The 19,406-nt window shown below is 37.4% G+C and overlaps 1 protein-coding gene across 6 annotated transcripts in view; it reads left to right on the top strand.

Moving 5' to 3' along the window:
• The window catches only part of ERC1 (ELKS/RAB6-interacting/CAST family member 1), a 387,619-nt gene that overhangs the window by 66,652 nt on the left and 301,561 nt on the right, over positions 1 to 19,406 (top strand). For all 6 annotated transcript variants that reach the window (XM_029204193.1, XM_029204191.1, XM_029204194.1 and 3 more), the window contains one exon: positions 16,397 to 16,813. In XM_029204193.1, the coding sequence (XP_029060026.1) occupies positions 16,397 to 16,813 (417 nt within the window). The remainder of the gene's footprint in view (positions 1 to 16,396; positions 16,814 to 19,406) is intronic.

The following is a 19,406-nucleotide window of genomic DNA, read 5'->3' as shown; positions in this document are numbered from 1 at the left end:
TCCCGTTGCGGAGCACAGGCTCCGGACGCGCAGGCTCAGCGGCCATGGCTCACGGGCTCAGCCGCGGATCTTCCCGGACCGGGACACGAACCCATGTCCCCTGCATCGGCAGGCGGACTCTCAACCACTACACCACCAGGGAAGCCCTCCTTTTTCTTTCTTAAGTGCTTAATTATTGTGAGATTTGTTCCATTGATCTCTTTGTTGATATTCTTTTTCCAGGACTACATTGATTTGATTATAACAGGCTTGCAATTTGTATTAATGGCCGATTGGGCATTGAAAAAAATTTCCTTCAGATATATATATATACACACACACACATACATATACACATATACATATATATATATATATTTGCCATTCTTATGTGCTGCCAGACATTCTTACCCCACTCTTCTTATATGCTGGCTGCCTCAGGTGTCCGCTTAAATGGTACTTCTTCAAAGAGACCTTCCCTAACCATCCTGCCTAAAGTAGGGCAGTCTGTGCCAGTATCAGCACAAATAAATCAGTCAGCCTTTCAGAAGTCATTTCCTTTCACACCAAATCTTCCAGATGCAGTTCTCATATTCCTCATTATTGGGTGAGCTGTTAGAATGAAGACAACTATTGATCCACCGTCAGCTCCTATTTAATTGCTTAAAATTTCCAGCAATTAAATAGGAGGAAATTCTGTCATTTAAGAGAACTGACTTAGTAGAATTTAAGAGTATAAATTCTAAAGTTGTAGTTACAAAACTTATACAGTACATTTTTTAAAATACAGTACATTTTTGATTATGTCCTAGATGAAAACAACAGCCAGTGTCTGGGACAGACAGATCAGCAAGGCTCTGTAAAACCTTTGCACCATTTTAAAATGAAGTATTAGGACATCTGTGCCATAGAGATTCAAGCTAGTGTCCCTGAGAATTTTCAGCTGCCCCAGCGTAGTGATTGCTCAATAGACTAAACTGGAGAGTGTGGGATGATTATCACAAGAGGACCACACACAATGATTACGTGGAAAGTGATTCGTTACAAACAATTAATAGCATAAGAAAAGGGTATTAAAAGAAAGTTTTTAGAGGTACTGATTTCAATGAGAAAAGGCTGGTGAGATATTTTGATTCTTTACTAATTGGTTTTCTTCATGCAGGGCTTTCAAAAAGAAAACAAGTAATTTGAGCACACTAACCAACTTTATTCTTCATGACAAAAGAAAGCCCTTTGTGATTTTAATGCTGCTTTACTCTTTTCTTCACTGTTCATGGGGTTATAATCTTAAGCAAACAAACAAAAAATTGCTGATTATAGGGCTGTGGTGCTTCAATGGCAGTAATGGCACTGACCCTAGTACAATTTTCAGTAGATAAACAGAGCTAATTGATTTATAACCATTATTCTAATTAAATAATAAGGTTCATGTTAGGGATTATGTTATCAAGTGTGTTGTTTTGTCCTTATTTCTCACATGTTTTACTTTGGTGAAGAATTACGAGCTGTAAATGGTACAGATGAACTGGTTTGCAGGGCAGAAATAGAGACACAGATGTAGAGAACAAACGTATGGGCACCAAGGGGGGAAAGTGGCGGGGGGGGGGTGGGGTGGGTGGCGGTGGGATGAACTGGGAGATTGGGATTGACATATATACGCTACTATGTATAAAATAGATAACTAATAAGAACCTGCTGTGTAAAAAAATAAATAAAATAAACTTCAAACGTTCAATAAAAGAAAAAAAAAAGAATTACGAGCCGTAATCCAAATGAATTGAAGGGACTATTGAGATGATCCAGTCATTGCTTTTTGAAAAACACTTGAAGCTGCAGACCCCTTTTTTCAAATGAATATTATTCAGATATGAAAATAAAACTTTTTTTTTTAATTTACTTATTTTTGGCTGTGTTGGGTCTTCGTTGCTGTGCACAGGCTTTCTCTAGTTGCGGCGAGCGGTGTGGGGCGCAGGCTTCTGATTGCGGTGGCCTCTCTTGTTGTGCAGCACGGGCTCTAGGTGCGTGGGCTCTAGAGCGCAGGCTCAGTAGTTGTGGCGCACAGGCTTAGTTGCTCTGCGGCATGTGGGATCTCCCGGGCCAGGGCTTGAGCCCGTGTCCCCTGCATTGGCAGGTGGATTCCCAGCCACTGTGCCACCAGGCAAGCCCCTAAAACTTATTTTAAGAAGTAAAATGAAAAAGAAGGCAAAGCTGTTCTGATTGAGGCAGGACTGGGGAGCCCAGATGCCCCAGTGTGGCCCTGCCAGGCATTCCCTGAAGATGTTCTTTAGAACCCCTAGGGCTTCCCAGGGCTGGGTTCAATAAGCCACTAACCAAACCTTTTGATTTTACAAACAGCAGCAACGGTAGCTGCTATTTATTGATAATTTACAGTGTGATAGGTGTTGTCTTACTGCTAATTATTATAATAACCCTGTAGATTAAATTTCATAATGTTCATAGTATAGATTAATAAATTAAGGCTCAGGGTGTTTAATTAACTTCACTGAAGTCATCCTGAGGGAACCAGGCATTGAACCCAGAGCCAGATCTTTCTTGGCCTGTGTTCTCCCCTTAGAGAAAGGGTGCTTACCAACTTCTTTCAGTTTCTGTGACACTGCTTTCCTGATTTCTACCCACTTCTCTGACTGCTCCCCTTGTCTCCTCTGCCTGCCATCTAATGTGGAATCAGTCCTAGGACTATCTCCTCTTGCTGTGTTTTCTTTTCCTAGGGAGGCTCATTCACTACCTTGGCCTCAGTTAACATCTGTGTACGAGAGCTTCCACCCTTACATCTTTAGCTCATATCATTCCTCTAAGCTCCAGAGCCACACGCCCAGTTGCTCCCTCAAACCTGTTCTCAGCATCTCAAAAGCACATTCCATTCAGCTCAAGATTTCCCCTCAATTCTGGTCCTTCCTTATTTTTTCCCATTTTTGTTTATGGTGCCACCACCTTGTCCATGGTGTTTAAGTCAGAAACTTCAGAATTTTCCTTGATTGCTTCACTCCCTCATTTCCCACCCTGCCAGTCAAATCCTGGTGGTCTTTTTTCTCTGAAGTATTTCTCGAAGCCATCCATTTTCCCACCCCACAGCCACTGTCATAGTTTGGTCATGTCGCTGTTGGCTGACATTATTGCAGTGGTCTCCCAATTTCCCCCAGTCTTTCTCTTCCCCCCTCATGTGCAGCCTCATTGCAGCCAGTCTGGGTTTTGTTTTTTTTGCGGTACGCGGGCCTCTCACTGTTGTGGCCTCTCCCGATGCAGAGCACAGGCTCCGGAATCGCAGGCTCAGCGGCCATGGCTCACGGGCCCAGCCGCTCCGCGGCATGTGGGATCTTCCCGGACCGGGGCACGAACCCGTGTGCCCTGCATCGGCAGGCGGACTCTCAACCACTGCGCCACCAGGGAAGCCCAGTCTGAGCTTTTGAAAGTGCCCATGTGATGTTTGAATCCTGGCTCCACCACTCACTAGTTATGTGAGCTTGGCAGGCTGCTAAGTCTTTCCAAACCTTAGTTTCCTCATCTGTAAAATGGTTATATAATTCTTACCTCATGTACTTGTTCTAAGAATTAAATGTGGTAGTATGTGCCTGACATCACTATTAGTGATGATGGTAGAGATGATCATACTCTGCTCAGAACTTTTCCAGGGCTTCCTGTTGCCCTTAAAGTCCATTAAAACTCTTGTCACACTTCCTTGGTGCTCAGGCTCCTTAATCCCTCAAATGTGCTGTGCCCCCTCCTTCTTGAGGGTCTTCACCTAAGTAGTCTTCTCCTCACAGTAGAAGTGTTGTGTCTTTAAACAGTTAGTGGATGTTAACTCATTCTTCAGATCTCATCCAGCCCCCAGATCTTCTCATCTGTTACTACCTTGATTTATAGCTTTTATCCCTGTTTGCAGTTATAATTGTGTATTTTTGTTGCTGTTGGGATTAATGACTCTCTTATCCACCGTTATCTGTCTTATCTACCTTTATGTGGAGACAGACCATGTTTATTATACCCACCTGCCACTGTGTCTCTGTCAGGGAGCATAATGCCTGCTACTAACTAAAGATCTTTCTTCCGTCAGTGAGGGATTATACTTCAGTATTTTTTTTCTGTTCTCCAATGTTTGGTTAAATTTATTTTTCAACAGCACTGCCTCCTTTGTGGGCAGAATTGTCTGAAATGGACTCTTTCATGTTAATTACTAGTTCTTGTTCTTGGTGGAGAGAACTCCCAAGGTAGCCAGAGCCCTCTCAGAATCTTTTCATTCTTGTGGTATTGAAGTAGGCTAGGGGTTCGTTTTTCCACCTAGGATAAAGTGCTGTTCTTGTGTTCCTGTAGGTTTTGTGTTTTTGTGGCACTTGTCTATACATTGGGATTCATATTTTCTTTTGCTTAGGTCTGTATTAGAAATATGAAATATTTTAGGTTCACTAACATCATCAAATGTTCCTTTGTGAACCTCTCATTTAAGTTTTCTTGTTTTTGTTTAGGTACCTTGGGTTAAGCAAGTAGCTTTATTTAAAAAGCCAATTTTCCTTATAATATGGGGATCAAAGAATGTGTTCTTAAAAGCTGTCAGAAAAAAAGAATTATATAAGCATCTATCCCAATTCATAAATTTAGTTTAAAAATATTTTAAACATTAGCAATGAATCAGGTATCCCTGTATTACTTTTTTGTTTCTCAGATACCTGATAGAAAAAAGAAGTCTGCTTATTTATTTTTCCAATAAATATAATAAATATGAAAGGGATAGAAAGGAAATTCTTGAAACTGTTGATTATTGTTGTTTTCAGATTTTCAGTGTCCTTATCTCTAACATCATTTTTATAGGAATCTTTGACATCAAAATTTTGGTACTGAGATTAAAGTAGTTTTATTTTGTGGGGATTCTCAGGGAAAGATGCCATTTTAGGAAGTAGGGTGAGCAGAGAGAAATTAGGATTCTTTCCAATCGTTTCTGTTTCTTCTCTAATTCCTTCTTTCAGAGAGAAAAGATCCTATGGGTAGAATTTTTTCTTTTTAAAAAATATTCTCATGCCTTACAGTGATACTAGGGCTCTGCTAATTAAAGTAGCTTCATAAGTAACCACTTTCTTTGAAAACACTCTGTCTTTATTCCTTATGGATGGAATTGAATGCACAATCATTTAGCTTTTTTTTTTTTAAGTAGCAACCCAATCCATTTCCACCAAAAATTTCCTTCTAGGAAAGTGGTTTTATGATTAATGGAAAGTGTTATATGATTAATGATTCTGTAGATATGAAAGTTACAGGCTGGATATCTGCTCCCTTTTATCATCTGTGTCATGCATCTTGTTTATAGTAAATTGAAAAAGGTACGTTTAAATGACCAGTAAGGTTGAAGACATGCTCTACTGCCAGGCAGTTTCATTCCTGTGTGTCTCCTTGAGAGAAACTTTTGCACATGTGCACAAGGAGACAGGTAGATGTACATGTGCTTGTTGTAACAGTGAAAAAAGTGGAAAAACATCTAACTGTTCCTCAGTAGGTGAGTGGATAAGTTGATATTTTTTCACAAAATGGAATATGAGTACACAGTCCTTTCCTCCAAAATACTTAGGGCACATGTATGTTGGAATTTAGATTTTTTTCAGATTTTGAAAGGTAATCCAGTATATAAACTGCATATTGTGTAATACTCCCATTGGGATCTGGACAATACCCAGTAATCAAACATATTAAATCTGTAGCAAAACTTAGGAATATTCATATTAAATTGGATAAATGAATGGTAAATAGCCTCATAGCAGTTGAGTCAGGTTTTTCCATTAAGCTTGGAGAAAAATTTAGTCTTTTTAAAGCTCTTTGGATTTTAGAATATTGGATAAGGAATTGTGAAACTTGTATTATACAGTTCATAAAAGTGAATGAATTAGAGTTTTGTATATCAGTGTGGATGAATCTCAAACACGTTTTTAAAAAATTGAAGTATTGTTGACATATAACATTATATTAGTTTCAATATTTTGCTGTTGGGTTACAGTACAAAATGATCAACACACTGGGTCTGGTTAACATCCATCACCACACATAGTTACAAAGAACTTTTTTTTCTTGGGATGAGAACTTTTAAGATCTACTCTTTTAGCAACTTTCAAATATGTAATACAGTGTTATTAACTATAGTCACCATGCTGTACATTATGTTCCCAGGACTTATTTATTTTTATAACTGGAAGTTTCTACCTTTTGACTCCCTTTACCCATTTCACCCACTCCCTGTCTCCCACCTCTGGCAACCACCAATCTGTTCTCTATCTGTGAGCTTGTGGTCCGCCCCCCCCCCGAAATGGTAAGATCTTATTTTTTTTTAATGGCTGAATAATAATATATACATATATGTGTATAGATATACACACCACATTTTCTTTATCCATTCATCCATTGATGGACACTTAGGTTGTTAACATATCTTGGGTATTATAAATAATGCTGCAGTGAACATGGGGGTGCAGATATCTTTTTGAGTTAGTATTTTTGTTTTCTTTGGATAAAATCTCAGAAGTGGAATTGCTGGATCTAATGGCAGTTCTATTTTTAATTTTTTGAGGAACCTCCATTACTGTTTCCCATAGTGGCTATACCAGTTTACATTCTCAGGCACATTATGTGAGTAACATAAGCAATTTGCAAAGAGAATCAAGAACAGACGACATCACTTATGTGAATTTTAAATAAGCAACAGTGAGGGGTGGGGGAGAGAGAGAGATATTTGAAGCAAATAAGGCAAATTGTTAATGATGATTTCCATACGTTGTTGTATATTTGAATGAGTCTCTGTAGCCCCAAGCTTCTGCTTTCTTCTCTAACCTTTTTAAGAATGCAGGGTTACAGTTGAATTAGGTGATAGAGCATAATACATGTTGGAACTGGAAGTGTTCTTAAAAATCAACTAAATTATCCTTCTTTTAAGTGAAGTCATTCCTACTTGTTAAGAAGTTTTCTTGAATATTTATTTACTTTTCCCTTTTCAGACCTATACCTGTTACTTTTTTCTGTTTTAATTAATTAATTTATTTTAAATTTATTTTTATTTTTTATTTTTTTTGCGGTACGCGGGCCTCTCACTGTTGTGGCCTCTCCCGTTGCGGAGCACAGGCTCCGGACGCGCAGGCTCAGCGGCCATGGCTCACGGGCCCAGCCGCTCCGCAGCATGTGGGATCCTCCCGGACCGGGGCACGAACCCGTGTCCCCTGCATCGGCAGGCGGACCCTCAACCACTGCGCCACCAGGGAAGCCCTAATATATTTATTTTTTGTTGGAGTATAGTTTACATACAGCAAAATACATGGATCTTCAGTATCATAGTTCCATGAGTTTTGACAAATGCCAGTAGTCATATAATGCAGTCTTATGAAGATATAGAACATTTCCATCATCCCATAAGGTCCCCTTGAACTCCTTCCCAATCAGTATTTTCCCTGCCCCCAACACATAGATGGTGTTCTAATTCCTTTCACTTTAGATTAGTTTTGCCTGCTCTAGAACCTCCTATACATGGAACCATATAGTCTGTACTCTGTTGTGTTTGGCTTCTTTTGCTCGGCGTACTATTTTTTTTAAGTTTATTCGTGTTGTTGCATGTATCCATGGTCATCCTAGTATTGAGTAGTTTTCATAGCATGGATATTGCACAATCAGTTTATCCATTCTCCTGTTGATGGGGTTGTTTCCAGTTTTGGCTCTTATGAATAAAGCGGTTGTAAACATTTTTATACAGATGTGTTTGTGGCCATGTTTTTATTTCTCTTGCGGAAATATCTAGAAGTGGAATCGCTGGGTCATAGGGTAAGTGCATGTTTAACTTTCCCCTAAAAGTATGCAGTCAGCTGAAGTGAAGTGAAAGGTTTTGTGGTCATAGACCTAAGTATTCAAATTGAAAATATAATGTGATGAGTAAATATGGATATAGGAGATAAATGAAAATAATGGTAACACATGTATTTACTGGAGTTTATGTGATAAAATTGGTGAGAGTCAAGAAAACAAATGTATTTTCCTTTTAAATACCCCATGAAGATACCATATGGTTTTATTTCCTCTCAACATGCTGCTAAAACATGAAGCAATCTTTTGTATTGTCTGTTTAGTACCTAAATTGATTTTCAAAAAAATTTTATTAATTTTTAAAGATTTCTTTTATCTACTTAACATTTTTACAGAAGCATGTGCAAAAGAGTCTTAGATATGCCTTATTTGATGGTTGCCATGGAAAATTTAAGGGATTGTATACCAAAAAAATTATATTTATACCTTGGTGTTTTGCTTTCGAAACAATTATGATTTTCTCCATAATAGTTTGACTTTTTATTGTTATTTTATCCCCAGATGCTTCTTTGGTTTTATTTATCAAGATTCTCTTTCTCTCTCTTTTTAATTACACTTTTTAAAGATTTGTTCCTTGTAGAGAAATGCAGTTAAATTTTATATGTTGATCTTATATGCGCCAGGCTTGCTAAACTCTTTTTTAAAAAATATTTATTTATTTATTTTATTTTTGGCTGTGTCAGGTCTTAGTTGCTGCACACGGGATATTCCTTGCGGCATGCAGGATCTTTCGTTGCGGTGCGCAGGCTCCAGAGCATGTGGGCTCTGGTGGGTTCTGTAGTTGTGGCACGTGCTGAGTTGCCCCGTGCCATATGGGATGCAGAACCCACGTCCTCTGCATTAGAAGGTGGATTCCTAACCACTGGACCACCAGGGAAGTCCCTTGCTGGACTCTTAATGATACAGATATTTTGTCTGCAATTTCTTCTGAGTTTTCATCCTGTATAATGACTGTTTCTTGTTTTCTAATTCTTATACTTTTGATTTCCTTCTCTTGTCTTACTGCACTTGGTCTTAGTATCTCTAGAACAAAATATAACAGTGGACTATTGTAGTCTATCAGTTGCCTAGTGTAGATTTGATTTTTACAAGAAAGCCCATTATTAAAGATGTAAGTCTTGAAAGAAAATGTGAGTAATTTGGTTGGTTTATTCTGGTTAGCTGATGTTCTTTGTATATGTTCTATGCTATTTTCTCCTCAAGACAGAATTATTTATGTAAATAATTTTGGTGGGCTTCATTTCAATTTAACACAGTTTAGTGATAGTGTGTGTGAAAGCATCTTAAACAATGGCAGTGTACACGAGTGCTTTTCTGTAAGACTGTAAGGTCATGATCTCTTTGTACTCTCCCTCAGTATCAGTCTTCCTTGCCTCTTCTCTTTCTCTGGAGGAAAAGGAGGGGAAAAAAAGGAGAAGGGAATTCTATAGCTTCTGGAAAGCTTTGGGCACACAGTGACTTCAGTGTTGACATAGCTCTCTGAGACACAGGCATTAGCCCCTGTTAGCTTTATGCCATGCGCTGCAGCTGAATGTCAGCAGGGACCGCACCGCCCCCAACAGCCAAGCTGCTGCCTCCGGTGTGTGTTTATTCAGCTGAATCCACTCCCAGTTGCAGCATTGCCACGGTTAGCTCTTAACATGTTCACAGCTGATTGGTATCGCTTAACTCTTCTTTCTTTACCCTTATTTCTTCTTGATTTATATACTAGTATTTCAGGGACTAAATCTGGGAATTTTGTTAACCTCATTGACGTCTGTTGCAGGTGCTTGAAACTTTTGGGTTGTAGAGCATGAAGAAAGAAGCGAGCTTGATACTTAAAATGCTGCTAGACTGAACAGTACCTTTATGGTCCCTTGTTTTTAATTCTGCCATTGCTTTGTTAGTACTGAGCATTCTCAAGTAAACACTATGGAAATGGTTACTATAGGATCCCTCTGCTGGTTGATTTTGCTTTTAAGGTTAAAAAAATTTTTATTTTGATGTTATTTTTTAATGGAATGACGTCTTCAACCCCGACATTGCTTAGAATGATATTTTTACTATTGTAATATCTGGTTTGGGATATTATCTTTTCTTCTTTCTGTACTTTTCTTCCTCCACCCATTCCTTCCTCTCTATTTTTGCCTTTTGTTCAGTTTGAGAGTCAGACAGGCTTTCTAGAGGAGATAATGCCTGATCTAAGGATGAAAGGACAGGTAGGATTTAGCTGGGAGTGAAAGTGAGGGAACAGGTAGAGGATACTCTTTAAGTAGAGGCTAAGGGGTAAGTAAATGCTATGGGAGTTTGGGTAACTGAAAGCTATTTGGCATTTCTAGAACTTGTACTAAAATCAGTTTATTGTCACTTGAGTTGTCTTTATGAGCACACAATAATAGAATGTATTAATGACCTTGGGACTTGCCCATTTTGATAGTATTTTCATTTATTCTTTAATTTCTCTTCTGGGTTATGCTGGCATGAAGGCAGATGTTCTTTTTTCTCTCCTGGATTCAGTAGCAGAGAGTAGCTGCTAGGAATCTGGAATAATTGCTTGTTCATTTTCTTGACTCTGACATCTTTTTTAGAGGAGAATAAGCTCAAAGTAGCATTCATTTAAGCAATTTAATCTATCCATTTGAATTCTGGTGTGGTTGTTTCTTGCATTGCAGTATGTCTCTTGCTGGTGTTTAGATCAGTCTGAGAACTTGGTTTTGGTTTAGTATTTGAGAGTTTACAGTGTGCTTTGCTGCACAGAAAATAAATCCTTGTCATCAACTGAAAGAATCAACGGAAAGAATACTAGACGAACGATCAGATGAAATGAATTACCTTAGAGGCTCTTCTTTTGTCTCAGTCTTGGAGATTCAGACTCATTAAAAAACTCTGAGTTTCTTCTAAAATGATAGAAATTAGAATACTTTCTTTTCATATTAAAGATTCATGAATCCGTATCATAGTGATCTTATAGAATCTAAACTTCATTTGAGTATGTTGCATATATAATAAGTGCTTTTATATGTCCCATTTCTCCTTCTTGAATATTCTTAATTTAAAATTTATAATAAGGTATAGTGCTGGTGTGTGAGTGTGTATATATAGCTATTAAGTTTTACCACTTTGTACGCTCTGTTTTTGGACAAGAACTCTATCCTACACTTTTTGTGTATGTTGTATAGTATTAAAAGTATAAAAGATACTTGTTGACAGTTTATTATTTGAAAATGCTTCTCTTCACTTCAGATCAAACACAAATAAATCCAGAGTGTATAATTAACATTTTTTTAAAAATTAGGATTGCATTTAGTATTTTGGCCAGTTTGTATTTGAGATAGAATTTTTTTTGTGTTAGCTGGTAAGGAACTAATTGTTACAGAATGAGAGTAATTCTCTCTGTTATAGGGGAAAGATATAATTTTCCAGGGACTTGATTTGCATCTACTATCTAGTAGCCATTTACTTTCAAAATAATGCGTGACAATTTGTTTTTGTCAGTCTTTCATCAAAAATTTATTGAGCACTTATTATACCAAACACTGTGCAGTACCCCTGAGTAAAAAGATGAAAGTCCCAAGCTCTAGAAAGTTTTTCTTGAAGACAGATACAAAGAAATAAATTGCAGATTGGGCTGGTAAGTGCTCTTCTTAGGGACACATACGGTACAGCACAGATCAGAACATCACAGAGCCTGAGGATCGACTTGGGTGATGTTAGTAAGAATTATTATAAACTCCTTTGCATTTTGCATTGATAAAGTTTACTCAATGTATGTATTTACATGTTTCAGGAAAAAAATCGGTCTTACATAATAGGATGCAGTACTGGTATTTTTTCTAATGGTTATCTTGACAAATAGTGCACTGAACTCTCTGGGATGCAGTATAATGTTTGTGACGATGACCATTTTCATGTATCCATAATATTCTTTTTCTGTAACTAAAAATAGCTCTAGACTCCATGGTTCCGTCATTTTAGAAATCAGGATAAACTGGATCAAAGCGTTCTCTTCAGAGAAACTAATGGAAGTTTTGCCTCAGAAGAGCTTCTGATATTTGTCTGAAATATATGAAGCATTGTTGTGATCTTCTGTTGTTTTTGAGATGTATTTTTCTAAAAAAAAGATCATAAACCCTATCAGAGATTTAAGAATTTTCATTACTGTTGTTCACAACATCCTACCATTTCACTGAGATGCAGCTTGGTGTAATTTTAGCACAATCCTTGAACTAAATTTTAAGCTGTTATTTTTCCAGTCTTGCAGCTCAGGCTGAGTGTTAGAGTGAGCAGAAGTAGACTAGTGAGTGTTGGTGTACAATTTGGAATCTGAGAAGTGTGAGATCATTTTGGAGAGTGTCATGAGCAGAATTCCCAAATAGAAATTTTCCTAATATCGACAACTGAGATCGTCCTACTAAACTCAGCATGTCTGTTTTTGGTCGATCATGGTAAATGTCTGTGATATGTGCAGATATGCTCACTTTATCTTCAGTACGAATGTGCTAGAGAAAGGGCAGGCTGGCTTATTGCCTGCTGCTTCTTTCTTCTCCCAAGGGAGTTGGCAGGAATTTTTATAAAGTGAATCTAGCTTGAATGTAGCCTAAAGAAGGGGTGCTGATTCCCATTACGACGGAGAAAATTGCTGTGTAGCCTTCTCGGCTACCACTCAGAGCATCATTTTAATTCTATATTCTAGTAAAATGAGTGCAAGCAGAGCTGGAGAAGCAGGGCACATTAGTCGTTGTATTTTCTTTCTTCACCAAAACAGTGCTTGCCATACTAGTATAATCACAAGTGCTAAAGTGTATGTGAGACTGTTAGCTGTCGTCAACATCTGTTTCTCTTGATTTGAATGAATTTGGTGATGAGCGTCCAGAAAAGGAGGGACGGTTGTACCTAGAAATCAGTTTCACTGTTGAATTTAACTTCTGATATTTCCCTGTGGGATAAACTTGCTCAGGATTTATTTGGATTTTTTGACTTCCAAAGGTAAAGAATGAAACTGGGGGTTGATTATAGGCTTCAGAGAATTAGCATTTTGACACATCTTTTTATTAAGGATTTTGAACTCCAACAACTGTTGAGAATCTTTGCAGCATGATGCGGGTAGTTAAATTTATTTAAAGAATCATATTCATGCATTCAAATACCTGATAATTTTATTGTAAATTTATTTTTCGTAAGAAAAAGCCAATGCTTTTCGAGAGTTTGAAGACTGCCATAATTGAAAGTTCACTACTTGCTAAGCATAATACCAAAACCAGAAACTATAAAAGAAGAGGTTCTTATCTTTGCACTAAAAAAATTCTCTATTTAAGTTGCCATAAACTATGTTAAAAGAAAAATGACAGATTTGGAAATATATTTGTAACATGCACAGCAGGCAAAAGGTTGCCTTCCAAATATAAAAAGATATTAAAGTGGATTAGGAGAAAGGTTAAATGTCCCCAAAACAAAATGAACAAAGAACAAGGACAGATGAGTCACAAAGGAAGGAATACAAAGCACCTGTAGATATGTGAATAGATATTCAGTCTTACCAAAGAAAAGCCCAAAAAAGAAGGAGAAGAAAGAAAATACCCAGTTGTCAAAGGTATAGGAAAGTGCTCAGACATCGTTTGGTGGAAGTTTAAATCTGTACAGACCCTTTTAGAGGTAATTTGTTGTGTGTATTAAAATCATAACTGCATACCCTCTGATCCAGGAATTCCATCTTTCAGAATTTATCTCCAGGAAAAGTTTGGATAGATGTGCAGAAATATACATGTGAAGGTGCCCGTTATAATAGTGGAAAATGAGAACCAGACTAAATATTTATCAATAGTTATAAGTAAATTATTTAATATCAACACATTGGAATTCTATGGCAGGCATATTTTTTCCCCAGTGTTTAAAATTGTTGTAAAATACAGCTTACATTCACCATGTTAAATTTACCATCTTAACCAATTTTCAGGTGTACAGTTCATAAGGTACATTCATATTGTTTTGCAACCATCACCACCATCCATCTCCACAACTCTTTTCATCCTGTAAAACTGAATCTCTGCACCCATGAAACAATCACTCCCTGTCTCCCGTCTCCCCAGCCCCTGGCAACCACTCTTGTGCTTCCTGTCTCTGTGAGGTAGACTGCTCTAGGGACCCTCATGTAAGTGGACTCGTGTAATATTTGTCTTTTGTGACGGGCTTATTTCATTTGGCATAGTGTCCATCCATGTTGCAGCGTGTGTCAGCATTTCCTTCCTTTTTGAGGCTGAAAAATATCATTAGGCATTTTTTAAAATTTAATTTTTGAGTGGGTAGTACATACATTTAGTTCAAATTCAAGAGGAGGGTTAGGAGGAGAGAAAGATGGGAAGTGGCTGGGAAGTGACTGCAGATGTATATGGGATTTCTCTTAAGGGGTGATGGCAGTGTTCTAGAATTAGATAGTAGTGATCGATGCATGACTTTTTTTATTTCTTTGAACATTTACACATGAGTTTATTTCAATCTTTCTTTTTGCATAACTTTTAATATGCTGAAAACTGCTGACTTACACACTTTAAACCGGCAAACTTTATGGTGTATGTGAATTATGTCTCAATAAAGCTATTATTAAAAAATTTTCAATGTCAGTTACACCTCAGTTAAAAAAATTTTTTATGTGGAATAGAATAAAGTTTTCTTACATGTTGTCCCTCAGTGATTCCAGTCCGTTCCTCCCTTCCTCCTTTCTTGCCTTCCTCCGTTCCCCCAAATTAATTATTTCTTGTGTAACATTACAGAAGTATTTTTATTTCTTATGATATTTTTTATTTATAGTAAATAGTAAATATTTATTGTTCCCTCCCTTTTAACCAAAGTGGTAGCAAATTGAACACAGCCAAGCAGGCATCTCTGAAGTCTTTTCTCTTATTTTTAAAGGTAAAAATGTCTCTTTTTATTGATTACTTGCTTACTGTAGGGGATTTAGATAGTAGAAAAAAGTATGAAGAAAAATGTAAAATCTACCCATACCCAGACACTGGTAATTGTTTGCATCCTTTTAGACTTTTCTCTGCATGTATATACTTTTTTTTTTATTAATTTATTTTATTTTTGGCTGTGTTGGGTCTACATGTATATACTTTTTAAAAATTAGAATCGTGATCATCCTATACTTGCTATTATATATCTGCTTTTTTACACTTAATATGTTGTAACTGTAGTTTTTATCAGTAAATATAAATCTACATTTAAAAAAATTGATGTATAGTATTAAACTGGGTGGACATTTCTCATTTACTTAACTCATCACCTATTAATATCCATTTAGGTTGTTTCTAATTTTGTCACTGGTATAAACAACAATGAGCATCTTTGTACACTTGCCAGATCGTTTCCTTGAGATATTTACTGCTGTTTTGCAGTTTGCCAAAAGTTTTAAACAATGTATGTTTTAACATATATGCCACAAAGATTTAAATGATATTATTAGCTCTTTGAAAAGATGGTGCAGGCATTTATATCCTCATTTTAAATATGAGGAATCTGAAACCCAGAAAGAAGGCAATGTGTTCCAAATTAGGTTGCTCTTTAGTGTGAGAGCTGGAACTAAAACTCATGTCTTCTGACTGTGGGTTAGTTTCCTTCCACTGCGGCACACTGCCAGACCTTGAATACCTTGAATACAAAGAGTGATTTTCTGTTGTTGCTTCTTCATTTCTAAAAACATGATTCTTGATGTAACTTCCTTTTAGGTTCTTTGTATAATGTTCTAGAATTTATCCATTCAAATTAAAGGTTCATATACCTTCGTTAGGGATACAGGCTAAAGATATACCCTCTGAAACATTTTACTAGCTTATCTGCACTAACATTTTCATTTAGTTACTCAAATTACTTATATTGTTATCTTCTGTATAAATAACTCACACAGCCTCAGTTTTTTGTGTTTTGTTTTTAAAGCTTCAAGTTATCTTATTACCTTTGGGTACTAGCTTCAGTGGGCTGCGAGAATTGCTTTAATTCGAATGCCAGCTCTGTTACTTACTGTGTGATCTTGGGGTGAGTTATTTAAGTCTCTGCATGCATGGTGTCATCATCAATAAAATTCGAATAATAGTACATGTGTTATAGTGAGGATTAAATGAATTAACACATAAGGAGTGCAAAGCACGTTCTGGCATGCACTCATATGTTTATTATTGAATGTGCTAACTTAATTGTAAAACACTTAAAAGTCATTTTGTATTTTGACATCCTTTGTTTTTTGGTGAAATTTTTTGTATGATGTGTCCGTATTCCTATAGATTTTCCCTCTCCTCACCTTCAGTTCCATGTAATACCTTCTGTTAATTTTGAACAGTGTCTTTATTTAGTCAAGCAAAGTGAGGAGCTGCCAGACTTACCTTGTTTCCTGTTGGTAATAAACGCAAATTAAATTACTGACATTTTACAGATTATCTCAATCATTTTTAAAGACAGTGTAAAACAGAATAATATGAATCCTCATTTGCTAAATGCAGGGTTCTGAGAGCTGTGGTAGCTGCTTTCTCACTCCCCGTAATCTGCTTTGTTTCTGCTACTTGAGGAGGAAAGCTCATTTGGGTTTTCCTTTTTGTCTTTATACCAGCACATGCAAATGACAATCCAGGCTCTCCAGGATGAATTGCGGATCCAGAGGGACCTGAACCAGCTGTTTCAACAGGATAGTAACAGTAGGACTGGTGAGCCTTGTGTGACAGAGCTGACGGAGGAGAACTTTCAGAGGCTGCACACTGAGCACGAGCGGCAGGCCAAGGAGCTGTTCCTCCTTCGAAAGACTCTGGAGGAGATGGAGCTGCGGATTGAGACTCAGAAGCAAACCCTGAACGCTCGGGACGAATCCATCAAGAAGCTTCTGGAGATGTTGCAGAGCAAGGGGCTTTCTGCTAAGGCTACTGAGGAGGACCATGAGAGAACAAGGAGACTGGCAGAGGCAGAGATGCACGTCCACCACCTCGAAAGCCTTTTGGAGCAGAAGGAAAAAGAGAACGCTCTGTTGAGAGAGGTGAGTGGCCACTTTCTCAGTTGTTACAACTGTCTTTTTTTCCTGATTAGTCAGCATTTTGACCTAGATAAATTTATATGCTCTCCTGAACTAGTGCAAGGGAATTTCTTGTTTCTTACCTAAATTCTGCACTGATTTCTGTTCTGATTTGCTGTCTTGTATGAGATGACATTGGCTGGCATGTATACTGGCTTAATACCTTTCTTGGTTTCTTTTTTCCCCCCTCCTGATTTCTGTAGACTCATTTTGTTGCTAGAGGGGCACAGAATTTTCTTGATTTGTTTTTCATCTCTTGATTTGTTCATAGAGACACACACAACAAAACCAGAATTAGAGTAGCTAACTACTGCTCAATTTTAAAATATTAATAATTGAAAGTAAGCAATTCCCTCATTTTCGGTGTGCTTATAAAGTCCTAGGCAGCAGTAATGGATGTTTGCCCTGTGGTTTCCATGGAAACTGTTGTCTTGCTGTAAAAGATACGTGATAGAAATTATTTGCTGGGCTTCCCTGGTGGCATAGCGGTTAAGAATCCGCCTGCCAATGCAGGGGACACGGGTTCGAGGCCTGGTCCGGGAAGATCCCACATGCCGCGGAGCAACTGAACCTGTGCACCACAACTGCTGAGCCTGTGCTCTAGAGCCCTCGAGGCACAGCTACTGAGCCCATGTGCCTGGAGCCCGTGCTCCGCAACAAGAGAGGCCACCACAATGAGAGGCCCACGCACCGCAATGACGAGTAGTCCCCGCTCGCCGCAACTAGAGAAAGCCCGCGTGTAGCAACGAAGACCCAATGCAGCCAAAAATAAATAAATACAATTAAAAAAATATATATTTGCTGCCCTGGAGGCACAGCTAGAGGGAATGATACAGAGGTGTGCTGTCACTTATTTTTAGAGAGGAACCTCAGACTTCAGCTGACCACTGTGACTACTGATAATTTTTCACTTTTCTATGTAATGCTTCATTTTAAGAAAGCTTAAGTGAAGAATTCATCTTACATTGAATTAAAAAATAATGACAGCTCTACTTCCCTATATGAGGTCAGAGTCTTCAGATAATTTTCACATTTGGATAGGGGGAAAAAAAAATCTCAGAACTATTTTAGTGCCAGTCTGAATAATCCCTTTTTAAATGAAGTGTGAGGAAGGCAGTTAAAAGCAGCAAAGCAGCAGCTTCCCCGATGGTGGAAGCGGTCTGTATCTGCTCTCTGCAGTGTGGTAGCCACTGGCTACATGTGACTGTTGAGTAGTGGAAATGTGGTTAGTGTGACTGAGGAACTGAATTTTAAATTTTATTTAAATATAACTAATTTAAAATTAAATTTAATTAATCAAATTTAAATTTAAGTACCTCTGTGTAGGTAGTGGCTACTGTATTAGGTAGTGCAGCGATGCATAATGTAATGTTACCCGCTTTTCTTAATAATTTGTCTTGACCATCTTTCTTTGTCAGTACATGTAGAGTTTTGTAATTTCAATTGAATTTATAATGTTCTGTTGCATTTATTTATATTTCTTACTGTTGAAAATTTAGACTACTGTTAATTTTTCATTATTATAAAACTGTGCTGCAGTGAATATCCCTAGCAGCCATATATCCCTGTACATTAATTTTTTTCTTTAGCATAAATTTCCAGAAATGAATCTGCTCAGGGTGTGTACGTTTTCAAAACTCTGAAAATCAGTCTTGTCTCCCAGAGTGATTGGACCCGTTTATCCTCCCAGAAGCATATACTGTATTTTTACGGTTAATCTGCAGCTATGTATGTTACAATCTTCAAATTACTGGACTGTGTTGTTTTAGAAAATTTTCTATCAACAACTACTGTGTTGTAGGCACTATCCTGAGTTTCTTTCAGTTTACTTTAAAGAGTTTATATTTTAATGAGGTAACCTGGAGCCAGGCCACAGAACATTGTCATCTCAAATCAAATAGCATGCAGCAGGAAAACCCTACCAGCATCGTGATGAACTTTGAATGTTATGTTTTTGCTCCTTCTGTTCTGAATATTTCAACTTCTGCCCATTTATTTTTGAGTTTTAGAGTTAATAAATAGTGAATAGTTAAGGATTATGAAAAGCCACAGTGCTATTCTGGCAGAGAACAACCAGAAATATGGTGAATTTGAACAAGTAGTAGGAAAAAAAATGAATTTAAGACTAATTTTGAAGTAACAAGCTCTACAAATATTAAGTCCCACTTCTGAACATAATGTGGAAAGAAATATAGGCCTTGTCAGTTGTATCAATACACAATCAGTTGCTATTAGTAATGTAGCATCATCTTACAGGAAACACAGTCCTATGGATTAAAATTATTTAAGAGCAAGTAGAAGTGATTGCTTCAGGAACACATGTTTAGAATGCTGGTTCTCCTTTTTTTTTCTCCTACTTGCCTTCAAGACTTAGCTCAAATTTCAGTTCTTCTGTGAATTCTTCCTTGTGCAGCTCTATACATATATGTAGATGGGCAAGTAATATTATAGTATACTTCCATGTGTGTTTCTTCATTGTTCACTTAATTTTTTGCACCAAGGATGTGGAGATATATATATATATATATATATATATATATATATATATATATATATA

This window comes from Monodon monoceros, unplaced genomic scaffold (genome assembly GCF_005190385.1).
Source record: "Monodon monoceros isolate NGI ecotype Baffin Bay Population unplaced genomic scaffold, NGI_Narwhal_1 Super_Scaffold_6, whole genome shotgun sequence".
Taxonomy (NCBI): Eukaryota; Metazoa; Chordata; class Mammalia; order Artiodactyla; family Monodontidae; genus Monodon; species Monodon monoceros.
The sequence above is the reverse complement of the archived record's forward strand: the minus strand, read 5'-3'. Positions and strand labels throughout refer to the sequence as shown.